This window comes from Puma concolor, chromosome B1 (genome assembly GCF_028749965.1).
Source record: "Puma concolor isolate L17-30 chromosome B1, mPumCon1.1.hap2, whole genome shotgun sequence".
Lineage (NCBI taxonomy): Eukaryota > Metazoa > Chordata > Mammalia > Carnivora > Felidae > Puma > Puma concolor.
Window position 1 is genome coordinate 134,546,025 of NC_141670.1, and position 16,457 is coordinate 134,562,481.

Here is a 16,457-nt window from a genome sequence, read left to right on the forward strand (position 1 = left end):
ACCAGGCACCCTATATTTTTGTTAAATCTGGCAACTCTAATAAAAGCCATTTCTTCTCCTGATGTGTATGGTTGACCATGCCCTCAAGCATGTCAAAATATTAGTTATGTTGATTTATCCATGATAGAATACTTCTAGTTCTTCTGAGTTTTAAAGCATAGTAGAAATAAGCTTTTATCCTTTAGCTCAGTTATTCCCCACTGGTCTCATATTTTTCAGTTCTGAATCTCTCATTTTTTCCATAATTATGATATGGAAGATTGCATTTTTTATTTATGATAAAACCTATAGGTAGAATATACATAAAGGTCACATAAAAATACATGAAGATGATAATTAAACACAATATACAGAGTTGGATAGGCAGTGTGATTAAAGAACTACATATTTTTTTATAGTGTCATTAATGCCAATACATAGAAGCACTTCTTGCATGAAAAGTATGTTTTAGCAATTAATAGTGCAAATATGTTAAAAATATTTATAGAACTACAACCTCCAAACATTTAATTGAACTCAATCTCATGGATTGGTTTACCACTTGATAAATGGCCCTGATTTATAATAACCCTTCAGTAACATACCAGGGAAAAGCAACAAGAAGCCCATTACTCACAGAAGCAATTACAGAAAATTACTTTGGAACAGTAGCACCATTCCACATTATAATATGCACATTTGTTGTATTGCACCTTCCTGAGTTGAACTTTGAAAATGGTAGACACACAAAATGCCAGAATGAATGAATTCATCCAAGGCTGGACTTTCACTGGTGGTAGTAGTAATCTTGACCACCATAGCTGTCATAGCTGCGCCCTTTATAGTAGCTGTACTCATCCTCATAGGCTCGGTAATTATCGCCACGAGGTTCTCCATTCTCGTTTTCATAGACTTCATATCCATTGTCATATTCATTGGTGCCTGTTTGTTCATACTCTTCCTCATATCCAGTGGTGGTGGCTTCCCTAGATGGTCGGATGGTGGTCCCATAGAGCTCTGGTGGTGGGGTTGTAGGTTGAAATCCACCATTTGGAGAGGTTGTAGTCGTGGAGCCACCATTGTCCTGCCTTCCAGCCATTGTGGTTCCTTCTGCATTGACTTCAGTGACACTTTCTTCACCTTCTTCTCCAGTGTTTCCATCACTGCTGCCATTGCCATTTTCTACCTCTGTGCTGTTGGTGCTGGTGCTGTTTATGCCTTGTTCATTTTCATCCACTTCTTCAGTTTCTTCATTTTCTTCATCTTCCTCTTCTTCTTCGTCACTTTCCTCCTCTTTTGTAGCCTTTTTTGTATCCCCAGCCTATAAGGAAAAGTTTAAAAGGATCCAGATTTGGTGTGAAAATATAAAAACTTAAGACCATTATTTCATCCAACACAGGCTGTACCTACAGCCTTGTTTCAGATGTATTTTTGAATTGAAGCCAGTTTAACTTACAAAAGAATTGGTGAGTGTTTTAAAAATTCAGAACTAGTACCTTTGATGGGTGTTTTAGAAATTCAGAATTAGTACTTTCGTCATTGGGTTTTGATAGAGAAAATGTACTTGATAAATAAGCTTTCCTTGTGGGAGATGCTTCCCATAGCTTTGCTATTCACTTTGTCTGTCTTGGAATCCTCTTCCCTGAAATGCAGTGGCATCTTTCAGGACCTTTTATCCATTGCCAAGATGCTTGTCCTTAGTCTTCTGTTATAATGTGGAAAGTCAGTGTAATAACATGGGAAGAGAATTTGCCTGGGAAAAGATATTTCCTTACTTGTAAACAGGGAAATTGAACCTGCTCTTGCTTTTTCAATGAGTTAATGAAGGTAATGTAGAACACCTGTGTATAGTGTCAAGCTAACCTTAGATTTCAGTAAAGAAATGAAATCAGATTTAACATTTTTGAGGAATTATTACCTTTTTGGGAAGTTGGATTGCAGCTAAACCTATGTTCCCTGTTCCAGGTGTGGTCTCCTCTCCATAACCAGGTGTAGCAGAAAGGGTGGTGTTCTCAGCCTCAGATTCTTCATCTTCATTTTCGTCAGAATTTGCATTCTCTTCATTGTTTTCTTCTTCATTTGAAGCTTCCTGGTAAAAATATCCAGAGCAAGAAAAGTTAGTTAGTTGGAAGAAAACTCAAAATTTACTGGAGTCATGAGCCATTACTGAGAAAAATGTGTTCCTCAGCCAGCTCATCACCTAATGTTAACAATTCTGCTTCCTCTTATGACATTTGCACTTCTCACTTCTTAGAACTCAACTCAGAGTTATTTCATTCTACTTACCTCACTATAGTCTGTTTTAGATATTTCTGTATTCTATTTTATCAATTCAAAAATGTTTGTGTAATAATTTCAGCATATCTGACTACATGGTATTTTATTCTACAGGCTTTAGGCTCTTAAAGTCTTACCAATACTATTATAACATGGTAGTAAATAAATGCTTACATTTCCTGACAACTAAGCTGAGAACTTATACCTGTTATTCCTTATAGCAGCCGTGTAAGGTAGGATTATTGTTCTCTTTAGAAAGGGAAAGTGAGGGACGCCTGGGTGGCTCAGTCAGTTAAGCGTCCAACTTTGGCTTAGGTCACGATCTCACAGTTTGTGAGTTTGAGCCCTGCGTCGGGCTCTGTGCTGACAGCTCAGAGTCTGGAGCCTGCTTCAGATTCTGTGTCTCCCTCTCTCTCTGCCCCTCCCCTGCTCATGTTCTGTCTGTCTCTGTCTCTCAATAATAAACAAACATTAAAAAAAAATTGGAAAGGGAAAGTGAGCTCAGAAAAGCTAAATAACTTGCTTAAGGTCTTATGCATGAAGAAAACAACAAAACCCAGCCCTTTCTAATGCACTATGATGTTTTTGTTGAGGAAGAGGATTTATGTGAATTGTTCACACTACACCTAGGATATTTTTTCAGAAAGGAATTTTTATGGAAATCCCCCTCTTCAAACAAATTGATTGCATTTCTTATTTACTACCAAAAAGAAGCGAATAGATTTCATTTGCTTTCAAGTGTATTTAGAGAAAAGAACCATATTTAATTCAAAATTTATCTGGAAGTATATAAGCCAATTTTGTGTTGTATGCAGTATTCAGAAGATTTTAGACATTTGACATACAATCAGTTTTTCTGTGCAGTGAAGAAACTAAACACTCCAAGAAATTTTTAGTGGTTATATTATGTTATTGCATGATTTTTTAAAAAAAAATAAACACTCCTCAAATGAATGTTTATTATAATCTTACTAATCTTACTATATAACCTTATTGAACATTTTATTCTTTGCCTTTATGTTGTTAGGCAGTTATTTGTTAATTGAGTTAATCTCCCGATGTGATTCATAGCTAATATTAAAAGTCAGGGATTCAGGGGAGCCTGGGTGGCTCAGTCAGTTAAGCATCCAACTTGAGCTCAGGTCATGATCTCACAGTTCGTGGGTTCGAGCCGCACACAGGCTCTGCCGCACACAGCTCAGAGCCTGGAGCCTACTTCGGATTCTCTCTCTCTCTCTCTCTCTCTCTCTCTCTCAAAAATAAATAAATGTTAAAAAAAGTCAGGAATTCATACAGAGAGTTTATTTACTTTAAGAACTGGAAGATTGAATTCATTTCAGTGTATCTAATGTCTTTAGATGATGACATTAAGATAAGTTTTAAGACTTTAAAACATGGATAAAGAAGATGTGATGTGCACACGCACACACACACACACACTCAGCTATGAAAAAGAATCAAATCTTGCCATTTGCAATAATATGAATGGAGCTAGAGAGTATTATGCCAACTGAAATAAGTCAGTCAGAGAAAGACAAATATCATATGATTTCACTCATATGTTGAATTTCAGAAACAAACCAGCACGGGGGGAAAAAAGAGAGAGAGAGGCAACCCAAGAAACAGACTCTTAACCATAGAGAAGAAACTGATGATTACCAGGGGAGAGAGTGGTGAGGGGATGGGTTATATAGGTGACTGAGATTAAGGAGTGCACTTGTAATGAGCATCTGGTGTTGTATGGAAGTATTGAATCAGTATATTATATACCTGAAACTGATATTACTCTGTATATTAACTAATTGGAATTTAAATAAACACTTAAAAAAAGATAATGCACAGATTTCAAAACAAAGTGGTAGAAGAAAAAAACGTTTATATAAAGAAAAAAAGTAAACACAACCCAGGTTTAGCTTGCCTTATTACTAAAACAGAGTGGCTAAAGAAGAATATGTTTGTTTCATCAAATTTGTAAATTCCGATGTTTCAATAAACTCTTGGGGCTACTAGAGTCCACCCCTAAATAGTCTTTAAGCCAATTGTGTCAAATATCCCACAAACACCATACTGTTTATTTATTCATGTTTATGCTTTATTTCAACAGACTAAATCTTTCAGGGCAGGAGGAGGAAAGATTCTTAGAGTAGAACATATAATCTGGGTCCTGTACCATCTTTTTACACGTGGAAAACCTGAGGTCCAATGAGATAAATGACTCACATGAGGTCAAATAGATGGTGGTTCACTAGTGGCAAGGTCATGAGTAAAGATTCAGACTCTCAAATCATGAAGTTCTACATTTTCTCCTATAATGCCCTTTCTTTTCTAGATACTTTTTTTTTTAAATATAATTTATTGTCAAATTGGCTAATATACAGTGTGTACAGTGTGCTCTTGGTTTTGGGGGTAGATTCCCGTGATAGATACTTTCTTTAAGGATATGCTGTTGCAGTGAATTAAGAAGGAAAACAGGTCAGTCTGTTGATGGGTATTAAGCTTCAAATATCTTTTTGAATAGAAAAATTAGTATTAATGTTTTAAAACTGTTATTAACCCACTAGACTGGCTAAAATGGCTGAAAGACAACTGTTGGTGAGAACGTGGAGTAACTGATATACTAATAGAGGGAGATCACAGTGCATTTGCTTTGGTTACATCTACTTAGGCTGAACATATGCATACCTTTTGGCCTGCAGAAATAGATGCATGTGTTCACCAGGAGTACTAGAATGTTCATAGCAGCTCTCTTTGATATAGCCCAAACTTGGAAACTGCCCCAAAGGCCCATCAACAAAAGCATAATACATTGTGGTATATTCACTTCATAAGATACTCACAATGAGAATGAATGACTTAGAGCTGTAGAACGATATGGATTAACTTTTGAAGTTGGGAGTAGAAGACGCCACGCAAAAAAAGAGTATATGATATATGATTCCATTTTTATAATATGCAAAAATGGGTGAAAACTGTTAGGATTCAAAATAACAGTTGCTTATGGTGGGTTTGGTTAATGAGTAAAATGGAACACAGAGCATATGCTGCTTTTTGATATGGGTGCTTTTTGAAACTGTTCAATTTCTGAAATTTCAACTATCTGTATACATATAATTGTGTTGTATATATTATATTTTTATAAAGTTTTTTTTTAAAGTGAGGCTGAATAGTTTAGAAATGGAAAAAAAAAACTGTGATCATCATCAAATAGAAAATATGCCTCAGCACCCTCTAATGTGAATACCATTCCTGGAGACTATGTATTTAACCTGCATTGCCAATGAAATTTTAGGGAAGAAATGAGGAAAAAGGAAGTTCTAGAATCTCTTCATGATAGAAGCCTTTAGATTTATGTATCCACTTTTCTATGATCACTTTTAATGAATGATGTTTGGAGTATTTATTCCTCTGAAGTTTTCAAAACTAAACCACAAATATTTTTGGGGCACCGTATATCGTAGAAGAAACTGTGCTAAGCAGTGTGAGGAGCTATAAGGAGGATACAGTCTGTTTTTCCCCAAACTGGATATGAAACCTATGGTCTCTTGCCCTCTGGGTCATTAGGAGTTTGCAGGTAAGTTTTGGGAGGATAGTAAATGTTCAGAGATTGTTGACAAAATTTTGAGCATGTGTGATTTCATCATAGTTTTTAAACCTTACTGTCCTCTATCCTCAACCTCCATCATAACAAATGAAGAACCATTGCCAAAAGGTATGCAGTCTAATTGGGAAATCTACCTGGCAAAGCAATTTTGTGATCACCGTACAGCAAAGAGCTGTAGTTAAATAGATTACCCCAGCTTAGTTCTTGTGTAAGATTACTATATGGAACTCCTGGCAAAATTTTGTGGGATTTAGTAGGTGGCATTTTTCCTGGTACTGGCTTGGTATTCTTGTAAGGTCTTCCCTTAAGCTATTAGGGTAAATTATAGTACTGGAAATGATACTTTTATGGTTAAAAAAATAAAATCAAACTAATTATTTGTCACTTTTAAAGTTCCCATACCATTTTGTTTTCAAGATAGCAGATGTTTATCCATGATCCATTTTTGACTATCATTGCCCCTTCATAAATAGCACTTAAGAATACCTGAATTTAGAAGGTCCCCAAAGCAGTGGATAGCTATAATTGACTATCCAGGAAAATGTACCTAATTAGTACGTTTTCTTGAGCAAGAGTGTCAGTTATAAACAGGTTAGTACAATTTCCAAGGTATACAGATTTATTTTAGCTGTGAACTACACTAATTTGAGGTCCTATGGAGGACTATGTATAGAATATGTAGTACTATATTTACTTATACATCTTGAGTATTTGCCTTTATGTAAGACCATAAACTTTATTTTTAGACAAAATGACATATGAAATTCCCATTTAAAAGAATAACCCTACTTGGTGGGTCAAGAAAAACAGATGAATCATAATAATATTGTAGAGGATATAAGATTAGCTTTTCATATATACGCACTTAGTAAGTTGAGCTTAAGTTCAGTCCTTAAAACAAGTATTGCACTGAGTTTAGGTACTTGTCTTTTACTATCCTGCACTATCCACCTAAATATAAATGATACTCCCTTTTCTTTTTATCAGAATGTACATTTCTTCCAACTTATAATGGAGACATTTTTGTTTTTGTGCACCACTTATAGGTAACTTGAACGCCAAATGCAGTAGCATTTTAAACAGGTCATTTTAGTTTATTCTAATTTAAATAATATTCTCCTTGTCCAAAATAGAAGACTGTGGGTAGTTGGTAAACTGGCAATGGCTTGTTTGCTAAGTCCAGACTACAGTAGACTAGTTTCCTATTTGTTTTCATGCTGCCTGGTTTGTTTTGAAAAATCCTGCAGAAATTCCTTACCTCTTCTTCTTCCTCCTCTTCTGAACTGTCACCGTCTCCATTTTCTTCAGATGAGTCACTACTGCTCTAAAAAAAAAAATATATATATATATATATATATGAATTCATACATATATGAATATATGGGTACATATATAGGTACACATACCTTCAACACAAAAGGAGATTTCCTGCTGATTGAATTAAGGTAAAATATTCACAAATATTTACTCAAACTAATTAGTATTGCCATCTTGATTTATTTCTCATGTGAATTTAGTTCTCATGTGAATCTGAGAAAAAGATATGAAGAGATTGGGAATATATAAAATGAGGTTGGAGAGAAACAGGTGCTTTGTAATGATCAAGATATGAAATGAGGTAGGCATTTCAACCCCCAAAAGCATAGGAAATATGTTAAAACATTTTGTATATAAAAACTAGAACAATGAATCATGGAATTGCCTATGTCTGCAAGGACAAGATGATTATCTGATTCAATTTATTTTACAGAGAAGGAATCAAGCCCAGAGCTGTTTTGATTTCTCCAACAGTTTGAGGCAAATGAACTAACACACAGATCACATTGTTTTATTTCCTTTATAAAATATAAATGAAATGATGATTAGGGTTGTTATGAAATAAAAGTTGTTACTGAATGATTCTCTTAAATAATGAGCTCTCCTGATGAATTTAAATTAGAATTTGACTTGAAATTAAATTTGCATATAATTTTTAGTATCTTTCAGTCTAATTAAAGCTAATCCATAAAATAAGCCTCCCTCTATATGTAAATGAGATTTTATATATATGAGGTAAAAATTATATAAGAGCAAAATTAATTCACTTCATTTAGGAAAATTACAGAGTGTGGTGCCTCTAAAGTGCTCAATATTGAATGAGAACATTTTAAACCAAGGAGTCTGTATATAAAAATATAATTATAAGTTAATGAGCTTTGCTACTTTTTAAGAGGAAATATAAACCTAAACATCTCTTACCGAGACTTTAAAACAGAGGAGACTTTTTATCTTCCAATGATAAATTGAATTTTCCCTCTTTTTCTGCAACTACCCCTAATGGCACCAGGTAGATAAATGGATACCCAACTTAAGATTCTGTCATTTTTAAAAAAAAATTTTTAATGTTTATTTATTTTGGAGAGAGAGTCAGAGCGTGAGTGGGCGAGGGGCAGGGAGAGAGGGAGACACAGAATCCAAAGCAGGCTCCAGGCTCTGACCTGTCAGCACAGAACCCAACGCAGGGCTTGAACCCATGAACTGTGAGATCATGACCTGAGCCGAAATCCAGCACTTAACCGACTGAGCCACCCAGGTGCCCCAAGATTCTGTCATTATCTGCCCTGAAAATCTTAGTTTTGATTCTGATGACCCAATTAAGCACTGTGGGTCTTAGAAAACAGAGCTGCAGAAGAACCTCAGGATTAGGGATCAGATATGAGGAAGCACTCATGTGTCAGTCCTGCTCAGGGCTGTCCCTGTATGGCTCATTCTTCACGTGGCCATGCCATCCACCCAAGAAAAGAGAATTATTTGTCCTCTTGAGCCAAGAATAACTAACCTTGGGTGGAAAAGAGAATAATTACATCTGCTCTTCCACTACCATTACCTTAAGGGTTGTGCTTTCCTAGCCCAGAGGGTGAACAAAACATAATATCACATGTAAACTATTTCTGTTTGTTAGTTAATAGAGAGGGCAGCATATTTCTGCAATGTATTTTGTCTCAGTGGGAGTGTTTGAATCTTTTTATAGGTTTCCTCACCTCTAGCCTTCTTGCTATCCCAACCACTCACTCTTCAGTTAGTGTCTGCAGTGAGAACAATTTTAAAACTTCATGAAATCCCCTGAAACCTTGGCATTTTCTTTTTTCCTTTCTTTCATTTATGCTTTATTTCCAGTTTGTAACTAAGTCATATTCTTCTGGAAGTCAAATATATATATGACACATATATGTATGTATGTATATTTTACCATTACTCCTTTCAGCTTCTATCACTCCCATTTATTCAATCCCCAAATTACATTTCAGACATTGTTTTGAGAATGAGGATAGTAGTAAGAGATGAAGTTGGAAACATAGGCAGTCTCCCTGTGTCAAGCACTGTGATAGCTAAGATAAGTCCAATAAAAGAAATATAAAGTTTCTGCCCTCTAAGAATTCACACACAATTCAAATAATATTTGAATCCTGAAAGAAACAGTTTCCTCAATTAAAAATGCTTAGGGTATTAAGCTTATTTATACTTCCATCTCTATAGCTAAGCGGATATGACATATTTCATGGAAGTTGGTATTTTAGAAATGATTATATATAAACACATATTTGTTTGATTAAAACATTAATTTCAAAGCCGGTACAGCCAGTGCATTTTGTGATGACAATCTGGGCACCAAATACTTGATAGACTTAAGAGAATAAATAATATAGAGCTATGGAAAATATATAAGTAGACATGTAAGGGAGAAAACTCTGGGAATCAAACTTTGCAAAGTAGGAGAATAGATCATAAATACTAGGTCAGACTGATGGATTAGGGCATACATTTTATTGGATACTTTTTAAATACAACTATTTTACAAATTCTACATTATTTGAGATGAACTTATCTGTATATAATTTCTCTAAATTTTTTATATTAAAGATCTACCTAAAGATCTTTGAACTTTGAATTTATCAAGAATGAAAAATATAACCTCTCCTAATATCTTTTCGCTATAGATATTTTAATTGGATCACATTTATATTTCTACAAAAATTGATAGTTGGGAATATCTCTTAAGTACTTGATATTTTAGAAAAATTGAGGAGCTATTCAGAAATTTAAATTTATTACCATTTCCATTGAGTTTAAAAAAGAGAATGAAGCACACATTTAAATGAGCAGTGTTTATTTGTGGGCCTGAGGTATACCAAAGAATGGAAGGCAGTTCTGAAAACCCACAACTCTTGTATCATCTATGCTCATATTTCTGTGGCCACACACATTCCATAATTATTGTGGTGCTATAAATACTTTAAGATTATCATTTCCTATCATTGTATGATTTGGAAATGGGTTAGCCCAACATATGGTAGGATGCTCTGCCAAGCCACAGTGCTGAGGCATCATTTTCAGCATCTTGACTGCTCTTAGTGTCCCAGGAATCCTGGGTCAGATGTGCATAATTGGTGCCCTGAACCCAAACCGTATAGTAATAAAAATAGCACAATTCTGGTTTGTCAAATATTTTAAATCAATACCACACCTCCAGTTTTCAAAGGCCTTTTTCGCCGGTAACCCATAAAAAGAGAAATTCTTATTTTTAGTATTTGTTATTTTCCTTTTTGTTTACAAGTTCTAAGGATGTTTTTCTCACAAGCTTTTAGTTTACTTCATGAATTTCTCTCTTTCCTCTGCAGTTTTTGAACCATGCTTCCGTTATAGCTAAGCTTCAATACTTGACATACTGCTCTAGTGACCAACACAGGTCAGAGGTTCAGAAAATCCTCAGCAATCACGAATGTTATTTTAAATTGTCTCTGCTGTTTATGAAATCAATTTTTTCCTTACCAATTAAAGGACTCTAAATTATTAGGTCTAAAACAGCTGTATGACAGTATTGACTCAACTATAGTATGACAGTTAGTGGCCTTATCACTGTCTTAATTGTCAACAACCGGTAAAGTTGTCCATTTTGTCAGTGTTAGCCAAAATACCTGAACTCTATGTACCAAGGTATTTGCTTTTATTATATCATTCTAGACTGGGCCCAAATGGTTTTATTCTCTGTGTGTATATCTCTGCTTTAAAAGAGAACTTAGGAATAAGTTGTTTTGTATTAAAAACAAACTTTTTGTAGTAAGTCTTTCTGGCTGAATTTTAGTGAGAGTTGAATTTTGGCATTTTGTAGTTAAATTTGATTACCTTTAAATTATAATGGGTGAGAAAGAAAATTAATTTTTATACTTACCTGAACTGGAAATCGTTTTAGAGGAGGATAAAAGTAGGCATTCTTGTAAAGGTAATATCGTGGCCTGTACTTAAAGACCTGCATAAACAGAATAAATAATATGTTCATGTTTAATATGCAATAAATCTAGAGTAAGTATAGTCAGACCAAGAAAGTATGCTAAAATTAATTACCCCATTTTCTTCAGAATCCTCTAATTTGGCTCTTCGATGCAAATTTTTCATCTGTTTAAGAGAACATTTAATCATTACATACATGAAAAGACAAAAATGGAAATAACTATAGGTTTTTAATACAGAACTTACTGAGAAAGCACAGGCCATTCCCAAAATGCTGAGCAAAATTAAAGCAGTCTTCATTTTGGTGAATGCTTCTGGAATTAATGAAGTGGTAAAGTTAGTATATATTAAAACTAAGAGTATAACTTTTTTTTACTCATACTAGAAGAACTATTTAATTGGTTTTTGTGTCTGTCCAGTTACAGTTTTGACTAAGACCAAATTTCTGGCTTTTATTTCAAAATTGTTCCTCTTTGTTTTTAAGTGGTAGAAAACTGACTTTGTTTAAATAATCTTGAATTCCATATTTGGTTTTATCTATCTACCTATCTATTTGTTTTAAATTTTATTTCTTTTGAGAGAGAGAGAAGGAGTAGGGGAGGGGCAGAGAAAGAGGGAGAGAGAGAATGCCCAGCTCATGGGACATGGGGGCTCAGTCTCATGACTGTGAGATCATGACCTGAACTGATATCAAGAGTCAGATTCTTTCTTAACTGACAGAGGCACCTAGGAGCCCTCCATATTTGATTTTAACCTATCTGCTGTGATTTGTCAGTGGCAGACCATTTCATTACTGTAAGGGGCTTGAATGCTTAGTGTACTTCACATTGAGCAAAGAGGCTTCCTAATATCATTGACATAGGAATGTCAGCTAAGGAATTGTTAGTATATGATCTGTTTTGTTTATAATTAAAAACTAAGTAAAAATTGAATACATTTATATGATTGCTTTTACATCAGTGATTGTACAATGGGTTTTGAACTATGAGTTTTTTTTTAACATGAGAAATAGGAACTGTTTTCCTGTGGTTACCTTAGAGAAAAAAACATTCTTTTTTTTTCAGTGTATGAAATCCATAATATGTGAAATACTATTCTCATAGCATGTAGCACCACACAGCCGTGTCTAAGAGTGATTCTATGGGAAGAGCTCATCAGACTTTCACTTTGGGATATCAGGGGAAAATTTCCTCAAATTAGGTTGTTCTCCAGCTCCATTTAAGCTTTCCATCACTAGTGCGTGAGACTATCACAGGATGGATCAAGGGCTCTTCAGGGTCAGGGCAATAGACATCATGGAGACGTCAATGCTATGGAAGGATTGATTCTGAAATGCAACTCTCAGAATGGGAATAGTTCCCAAACAGTCCTGGGGTTTGCAGTCATACAGAGATCTCACTTCTACATAGATTCCTCATAAGTAAAAAGAGAGGGATAGTGAAATCATATCCTACTTTAGTTTTATTCTATTTGATAAAATCCTACTTTAATAGAGGTTGAATAAACTTAGCTGAAAGTCTACTAATACCCATCCACTTGCACTGACATATACATTTAACTGAGAGTGCTTAAGTGAGAGTGGCAGCTTTGGCAACATTTTAGAAGCAATATGTAATGGTGGTGGCAATTTCCCCATAAACACTTTTGGAAAAGTAATATTTAAAATGTATGAAATCCATGTATTCTGTATTCTGAAGTTTGATTTTGCATTTTGTCATTAGCCAGAATTTATGGCATCCTTACTGAGTGTCTGACACTAAAACATTACACAGAATAAGACTTAACTTGAAGAAGGTGTCTTGGGTCCTAAGTCACACTCGATTTGTGGCAGACTGGGTCTTCTGATTTTGATGCCTATATACTTCCTCATAGTTCTGTCTAATTTTAGTAAAATTCTTAGTGACCACTCCACGATAAAGAGGCTTTGCCCCAAAGGGGGCCTATCTGTATAAGATGTTTTTATTGCTATTGGGGTGCTTAAGTAATACTTCAAACTTTTGTCACCCATGGTCAGACTCACCGGCAAGTGGGAAGATTATTACTCTGTAGCTTTATGAAAAGAGTTGGAATATTTATAATGTCGTAAAGAACTTAAAACTTAAGTATATATAACTGTATACAGGGTTTTGATTACATAAATTTCTCATAACAAAGCATAAAAACAACTAGATGAAAACATAGTAGGAATAGTATAAAAAGAACCAAGTGATTCATGTAGGCAGCAATTGGCTGCCTACATAAATTTCATTTTATTTACTTTATGATTCATAAACAAAGACGTCTATAGTGACCACTACTAACCCAGACAACAATTCAAACATTCTTAAAGGATAGTTTTGAAAATCTAATTATAAGTTTTCATTGGGAAGAGTATGATAAACTACCAGCATTATTTATTTCTCTAGTGTGATGTATTTTTCCATACTGATTTTAGAGATACGGGATATTAACACTTGGAAACCAGATATATAACATATTGAAAAGATATTGTATGTAATTGAAGTATAGGCATAATTTATGGAGAAGTCTGCCTACATTGAGGCAGATTTAGAAGTGAAAAATAGTATTTCAGTCAGCTTATCTTGAATACATCAGAACGAGGAAACAGTTATTTGTGAGATGGAGAGATAGAAAGTAGTTTTATAGTTTACGTGCACAATATTAAAAACTTATTTACATGCATAGGTTAATAAATTTAACCTTTTGGAAAGAACCTAAAATCTGAGGTACTAGTTTAATGAGAAGCCAGTGTTAAATTACATACAAATTACCTTCTATACAGTGCAGTAGCATCAGCATTTAAATAAAAAAATTCAAAGCCACGTCCAGAGATCTAAAATGTGGAGTGTTCGATTTTAAGAAAATGAAGTCGTCATATTAAATCTTACCCTTTTGCAGTTCTGGAGTGAGGAGACAGGCTCACAGGAGTGAGTGACACAGATTGAATATTTCCTCTGCTCTCTCACTCACTCATTTGCTTACTGTGACTGGCTATAAACTCTTCCTTGCCTTCTAACAGCCAATCACTGTCAGGGGCAAGTGATGTCAGAATGTGGATTCTCACCAGAAAACCCCCAAACTTCAACACTTTTTCAAGACACGGGCTCAGTTAAATAAACATGAAATGTGGTTCTAGTGCCAAGAGGTTTGCATTGTGGAATTTAATTGAAGGTTAAGATGAAGATGAATAGTTTGAGTTCTGAATATATATAATAATACACTAGATATGAATTAAAATAAATAGCAAAAGATTTAACCATTTAAAAATTTTATAATCATACAAGTTTTCAGTATGTTGAAAGGAAAGGAAACTTATTGTCATCAGATACAATCCTGTATTATTAATTTAGTAAAAAAATCAAATAATAAAGTGAAGGGGCTGATGAACAGTTAATATTTTAATATCAATATATTTTTTCTAAAATATGTTTGACTCATAAATTAAAATTGATATAATTAAAAACAACCCCATAAATTTTGTTCAGTTTACCAAACCTTGAATTATTGAGCTTTCCACTGAACCAGGACAGTGGAGAGCCAGTGTTCTAGGACGTGAAGAGCCAAATATAAAAAAGATCTGGTCCCTGTCTAAATTTTACACAGTTTCATAGAGAGACAGACTTATAGCTGTAAAACACAACAATGAAAATATCTACAAGATTCAGAGATCAGAATAGGAATTTGCTAGGTTATCAATAAGGGAGAGGTTATCAATAAAGAAAAGGAAAGCATTCTTAGGAATAGATTTAAAGGATACAGAAATGAATGAACATAATTACACCAAAACTGTCTAATATTTACTGAGTGCTCTCATGCTATTTCTGTGCTGTTTCAGTCATCCCTCACACATACAGAAAATAATTCAGTTAGATTATCCCATTCTATGAGTGAGGTAAGTGAGGCACAGAGATGGTATGTCCTGGGTTGCGTGGCTAGAAAATGGGGGAATATAGAGATCAAAGTCAAGTCTATTTCTAGAGTCTACTTTTAATCACTATAGATCCTTGTTGGCACATTCAGAAGGCTTCAGTGATTCAATAAACTGGAATATAGTGAGTAGAAGTCATGAAGATGAGGGTGGTTGAATAGACAAAGACCAGATGATGGAGGGGACTCTAGGTTGCACTAAGGAGTATGGATTCCACTGTGGAAAAGAAAATATCAAAGGGTTAACGCAGATAAATAATAGATTTGTAACTTAGAAAAATCTTTTGTTGACAAGGCAGATCTGGGTTGAGGAAAGCAAGATAGTTAGGGAGGAGTGGGGCTCCAAGAAACTTTTCTAGTGATTCAGGAAGTCAGTGACAAAGGTCTGAACTAAAGCAGGGGCCATGGGGGTGGAGAGGATGGAACAAATGAGAGAGATGTCAAATAGATAAAATCGATAGGACTTAGTGAAAGTAAGAGAAGTGAAGAAGCCTAGGATGATTTCTGAACTTACGCCTTGGGTAATTTTGTGAGTGGCGGGACCATATCTCATATCATACCTAGCAGAGTAATTGGTATATTATAATCATTCAGTGAGATGTTAACAGCTTATGATATAATGAAAGGAGTAGAGAACTGGGAATGAAAAGACTGGGGGTTTGTTCTTGATTTTACCACTGTGTGAAACACTTGACTACAATGAGGCTTCAATTTAATCCATTTTTTAAAAATAGGGCAATTTTGGGGTGCCTGGGTGGCTCAGTTGGTTAAGCGTCCGACTTCAGCTCAGGTCACGCTCTCGCGGTCCGTGAGTTCCAGCCCCGCGTCAGGCTCTGGGCTGATGGCTCAGAGCCTGGAGCCTGCTTCCGATTCTGTGTCTTCCTCTCTCTCTGTCCCTCCCCTGCTCATGCTCTCTCTCTCTCTGTCCCAAAAATAAATAAACGTTAAAAAAAAAAATAGGGCAATTTTCAGCCAAAAATGAACCAGTCACTGTGTGCCTCTATCACCTGTGAAGCATTCTTGCCAAATAAATGGACTTGAATCTGATGAAGCCTCTCTATGTACCAGGTGAGAGAATATACTAGGCACAAAAGAATATGTAAAATGACACCACTGGGGTGTATTTAGCAAAATCCAGAATGTGGGAAACGTTATAGGACATATTACCGGGTTTATATTTTATTAGCAAGGAAAATTTTAACAGAAGAAAGGGAAAACTATAGATAAAAAAGACTTCAGAGTCATATCTAGAGAAATTATGAAATAATTGGAGAAATGTTGAATGCTCACCATTTTATGGTATTATAAAATTATTATTAATTTGGGGGGAATTGTATTCTTTTTTTAGAAAAAAGTCTAATTTCTATTGAACTCATATATTTAAAAAGAATTTAATGTTTGTTTA

At 34.8% G+C, this 16,457-nt stretch overlaps 2 protein-coding genes across 8 annotated transcripts in view; one reads left to right on the top strand and one right to left on the bottom strand.

Annotated features, from left to right (window-relative positions):
• Positions 1-16,457, top strand: part of LOC147581892 (uncharacterized) — a 262,965-nt gene that overhangs the window by 10,902 nt on the left and 235,606 nt on the right. The gene's annotated exons all lie outside the window — the stretch shown is intronic.
• Positions 246-14,093, bottom strand: IBSP (integrin binding sialoprotein). Its single transcript, XM_025921987.2, has 7 exons — positions 14,014-14,093; positions 11,372-11,439; positions 11,240-11,290; positions 11,067-11,144; positions 7,116-7,181; positions 1,898-2,068; positions 246-1,300 (listed from the first exon to the last, which is right to left on the bottom strand). Exons 2-7 carry the CDS (start codon positions 11,423-11,425, stop codon positions 767-769), a joined length of 954 nt encoding a protein of 317 aa, XP_025777772.2. The 5' UTR covers positions 11,426-11,439; positions 14,014-14,093; the 3' UTR covers positions 246-766.

What these genes read in the sequence shown, in the direction of transcription:
- IBSP (XM_025921987.2), bottom strand. Translation starts at nt 11,425, where the DNA reads ATGAAGACTGCTTTAATTTTGCTCAGCATTTTGGGAATGGCCTGTGCT. An exon ending in GAATGGCCTGTGCTTTCTCA is followed by an intron (nt 11,291 to 11,371) that starts GTAAGTTCTGTA and finishes TCTCTTAAACAG; the next exon opens with ATGAAAAATTTGCATCGAAG. An exon ending in CAATCCAACTTCCCAAAAAG is followed by an intron (nt 1,301 to 1,897) that starts GTAATAATTCCT and finishes TTTTCCTTATAG; the next exon opens with GCTGGGGATACAAAAAAGGC.